This window comes from Perca flavescens, chromosome 19 (genome assembly GCF_004354835.1).
Source record: "Perca flavescens isolate YP-PL-M2 chromosome 19, PFLA_1.0, whole genome shotgun sequence".
In the NCBI taxonomy this organism is placed as follows: domain Eukaryota; kingdom Metazoa; phylum Chordata; class Actinopteri; order Perciformes; family Percidae; genus Perca; species Perca flavescens.
The window spans coordinates 3,818,075-3,823,074 of NC_041349.1; the positions used below are offsets into that span (position 1 = coordinate 3,818,075).

Sequence of the window (5,000 nt, forward strand, 5' to 3'; positions counted from 1 at the left end):
GATTCTTGCCCCGCAACAATCACAAAAAAACTCAGTCTGCCCTCTCATTGGCTCATCCCACAGCGTGATAACTTCTGTTTCTGTGTCCCCAGTTACTCCATCATTCTGCTGGAGATCGCCACTCGCAGCGACCCCGTCCCGGTAAGTCACACTCTGATTGGTCGACAGCTTCTCTTATGTTCTCATGATATCTGTGCTGCTTTGTGGGTTGAAAGAAGGATGAATAAAGAGGTGTTCTGCAGGCGGAGGAGAGTAACGTGGACAGCGCCTGGTGTCGTCCCCTCCCCGAGCTGATCTCCAGTAAAGCCGACAACACCTGTCCCTGTCCCGCCGAATACGTAGAGGTCAGACTCCGCCCGCTAGCGCACATTCACAGGTCGTCTTTCTCACTTTATTACAACCTTTTTGAGCCCTTTTCTACAACTGCCATGTTTGTTTTTTGTGTGTTTTTTCTACATTTTTGTGATTTTTTTTCAGTGTTTAAAATGCTTTTACACTCACACACACAGATACATACACACACAGACACACATACACACACACACACACGCATACACAAGCAGACACACACACACACAAACACATACACAAGCAGACACACACACACACACACACAGACACATACAGACAACACACACACACACACACACACAGAAACAAGCAGACACACACATGCATGCACAAACATACACACACACACACAACACACATACACACACACACACAACACAAGCAGACACACACACACACAGAAACAAGCAGACACACACAAACACACAGAGAAACAAGCAGACACACACACACACACACAGACACACACACAGAAACAAGCAGACAGACACACACATACACACACACAGTTACAGATAAACACACACACAGACACACACACACAGATTCACAAATACACACACACAGATTCACACACACACACACACACACACACACACACACACAGACACACACAGATAAACACACACACAAAGATACACACAGACAGACACACACATACACACACAGTTACAGATAAACACACACACAGATTCACAAATACACACACACACACAAACATACAGACACACACATACACACACACAGTTACACACACACACAGATAAACACACACACACAGATAAACACACACAGTTACAGACACACACAGATAAACACACACACACACACAGATACACACGCAAAAATACACACACACACACACACAAAGATACAGATATATACACACACACAGATACACAGATTTCTTATGGTCTTTATTACATTTTAATGTCGTCGATATAACTTTTGTCAAAGTTTTCGACCCTTTCTTCAGCATTTTTGTCACTTTTTAGATTTTTGTTGCTTCTATATATATATATATATATATATATATTATATATATATATATATATATATGAGTCATGATTGTTTGCATGTCCAGTCCCAGTATGAAGTAGATCTGTCTCTGACCTTTTTGTCCTGTGTGTGTTTCCGTAGCTGATCCGGCGATGTCGCTCCCATAACCCCGCCCACAGACCCACGTTTGAACAAATCAGGAAGTTTGTTCACCGGATCAACCCAATCAAAGTCAGCCCAGTAGACATGATGATGAACCTGGTACACACACACACACACACACACACACACACACACACACACACACACACACACACAATCTGATATAGGCCACATTTTAAAAGGTTATGTGAACAGAAAATCCGATCTGAGTAAAAATAAAATCTTAATTAAGCATCAAGACTTGCTGTGTGACTGTAGCCTTGTGTCTCGTATTGTAGATAATTTTCAGCCTTTGGCTCTTTAACTGCTTATTGACACATAATGCTACTTTAATTTCCATCTTTATTGCAGTGAATATTGCACCTTAGATACTATTTCAATTGTTGGTATAGGATCATTGTTGTAGTGTGTTCTGTTGTATTGTATTGTGAGTACTGACCATGTCTTAAGAGACGATAGACGTTATTGATCCCACACTTAATGTGTCATGTTTCTTTATTTTAATTCAATGTGTACAACCACATGAGTTTCCCTTGGCAGGATGATAACATTTACTTTATTTTGACTTTGTGAAGATATGTCTGAAAACACTGATTCAGCATTTAGTCGAGTCTGGGCTCGGTGTAACATGAAGATAGATATATGTGTATATATATATATATGTGTGTATATATATATATATATATATATACACACATATGTATATATGTGTGTGTGTATATATATATATATATGTGTATATACAGTATGTAACATATATATAAACATATGTATATATATACACATATTTACATATGTTTATATATATATAAACATATGTATATATATATACATATGTATGTTATATGTGTTTGTTTCAGATGGAGAAGTACAGTAAACATCTGGAGGTGTTGGTGGCTGAACGCACTCAGGATCTGATGCACGAGAAACAGAAAACAGACCGACTGCTTTACAGTAGGACACACACACAGACACACACACACACACACACACACACACACACACACACACAGAAACAGAAAACACACACACACACACACACACACACACACACACAGAAACAGAGAGAAACACACACACACAGAAACAAAGAGAAACACACACATACACAAACAAACACAGAGAGAAACACACACACACACAGAAACAGAGAAACACACACACACACACACACACACACACACACACACACACAGAAACAGAGAGAAACACACACACACAGAAACAGAGAGAAACACACACACACAGAAACAGAAACACACAGAAAAACACACACACAGACTCACAGACACAGAAAATGTAATGACATAAACTGTCTAAATGACTAAACATAAATTGATTGAAGGCCGGACCAAAATGTACGAGGTTGTGGTGTGTTTGTGTGTGTGTGTGTGTGTGTGTGTGTGTGTGTGTGTGTGTGTGTGTGTGTGTGTGTGTGTGTGTTGCAGGTATGCTTCCCAGACAGGTGGCTGATGACCTGCGGCAGGGCAAACCCATGCAGGCTCAGAGCTACGTCAGCGCCACCGTCTTCTTCAGGTACCACACGGGGGGGGGTCTCCCACACGGGACGGGGGGGTCTCCCACACGGGACGGGACTAATTTAGGGTTAGGGTTAAGGTTGCCTGACTCACAGATTTCGTTGTTTTGGTTCCTGATATTTGTGCTTCTAGCATGAAAGTAATTCGTCTAAAGAGTTAAATGGTTATTCGACGTAATTCGAGTTACAACAATTTCCTGTTTTATTGGGTAAAATCGGAGTTGGCCGTGAAGCCACAAAACAAATCTACAAAACGAAGCCTGAACGCGTTCAGAGTACAGAGAGCCGAAGCCCCGCCCCTTCCGGTGGACCTCATGTGACCTAAACTCTTTGAATTGAGCCATGGATTACACATCTGATGTTCGTCAATTTAAAAGATAATTTTTCAACCGAAGAAACTCTCTCAGTTAGCCGTAGGTTTGTAAAACTAAATCACTTAGTTTAGTGTGAGCCCGCTCTGTGGACTACATCTCCCAGTGGACTACATCTCCCAGTGGACTACATCTCCCAGTTGACTACATCTCCCAGTGAACTACATCTCCCAGTGAACTACATCTCCCAGTGGACTACATCTCCCAGTGGACTACATCTCACAATGAACTACATCTCCCAGTGAACTACATCTCCCAGTGAACTACATCTCACAGTTGACTACATCTCCCAGTGGACTACATCTCCCAGTGGACTACATCTCCCAGTGGACTACATCTCCCAGTGGACTACATCTCACAATGAACTACATCTCCCAGTGAACTACATCTCCCAGTGAACTACATCTCACAGTTGACTACATCTCCTAGTGGACTACATCTCCCAGTGGACTACATCTCCCAGTGGACTACATCTCACAGTGGACTCATCTCCCAGTGGACTACATCTCACATCTACCTCCCAGTGAACTACATCTCACAGTTGACTACATCTCCCAGTGGACTACATCTCCCAGTGAACTACATCTCCCAGTGGACTACATCTCCCAGTGGACTACATCTCACAGTGGACTACATCTCCCAGTGGACTACATCTCACAATGAACTACATCTCCCAGTGAACTACATCTCCCAGTGGACTACCCAGTGGACTACATCCCAGTGGACTACATCTCCCAGTGGACTACATCTCACAATGAACTACATCTCCCAGTGAACTACATCTCCCAGTGAACTACATCTCACAGTTGACTACATCTCCTAGTGGACTACATCTCCCAGTGGACTACAGCTCTCGTCTCACACAATCTACGTCACCTATGGTGCGTTCTTTTTGTCCACCGAAGTCGCTCTACGAGTCGTTTTCCGGAGTTACGAACCGGAAGTTGCAAAAAGAGTGCCCCCCGAGGTCGTATATATGCGACTCGTAAAGTCGTCTGAACTCAGAGGACCCCGAGTTCACTTTCAAAGATGGCTACGTCGTGCATCACACGTAGTAAACATTGTGGTTCTCTACAATTTTAAGCCCTTTTTTATTTGTTGTAACCAAATGAAGAAGTGGTACACATAGAGCTGTATACTGCTACCTATAGACATGTCTCTACAGTCTTATTAGGAGTTAAACATAGTGCTGTATACTGCTACCTATAGACATGTTGCTACAGTCTTATTAGGAGTTAAACATAGTGCTGTATACTGCTACCTATAGACATGTCTCTACAGTCTTATTAGGAGTTAAACATAGTGCTGTATACTGCTACCTATAGACATGTTGCTACAGTCTTATTAGGAGTTAAACATAGTGCTGTATACTACTACCTATAGACATGTCTCTACAGTCTTATTAGGAGTTAAACATAGTGCTGTATACTGCTACCTATAGGCATGTCTCTACAGTCTTATTAGGAGTTAAACATAGTGCTGTATACTGCTACCTATAGGCATGTCTCTACAGTCTTATTAGGAGTTAAACATAGTGCTGTATACTGCTACCTATAGACATGTCTCTACAGTCTTATTAG

The 5,000-nt window shown here is 42.0% G+C and overlaps 2 protein-coding genes across 2 annotated transcripts in view; one reads left to right on the plus strand and one right to left on the minus strand.

Moving 5' to 3' along the window:
- The window catches only part of LOC114546120 (low affinity immunoglobulin gamma Fc region receptor II-like), a 1,096,214-nt gene that overhangs the window by 45,923 nt on the left and 1,045,291 nt on the right, over positions 1-5,000 (minus strand). The gene's annotated exons all lie outside the window — the stretch shown is intronic.
- The window catches only part of LOC114546121 (atrial natriuretic peptide receptor 1), a 39,284-nt gene that overhangs the window by 25,999 nt on the left and 8,285 nt on the right, over positions 1-5,000 (plus strand). Inside the window, exons 14-18 of the mRNA XM_028564785.1 lie at positions 93-141; positions 243-344; positions 1,492-1,611; positions 2,373-2,466; positions 2,961-3,048. Of these exons, the coding sequence (XP_028420586.1) occupies positions 93-141; positions 243-344; positions 1,492-1,611; positions 2,373-2,466; positions 2,961-3,048 (453 nt within the window). The remainder of the gene's footprint in view (positions 1-92; positions 142-242; positions 345-1,491; positions 1,612-2,372; positions 2,467-2,960; positions 3,049-5,000) is intronic.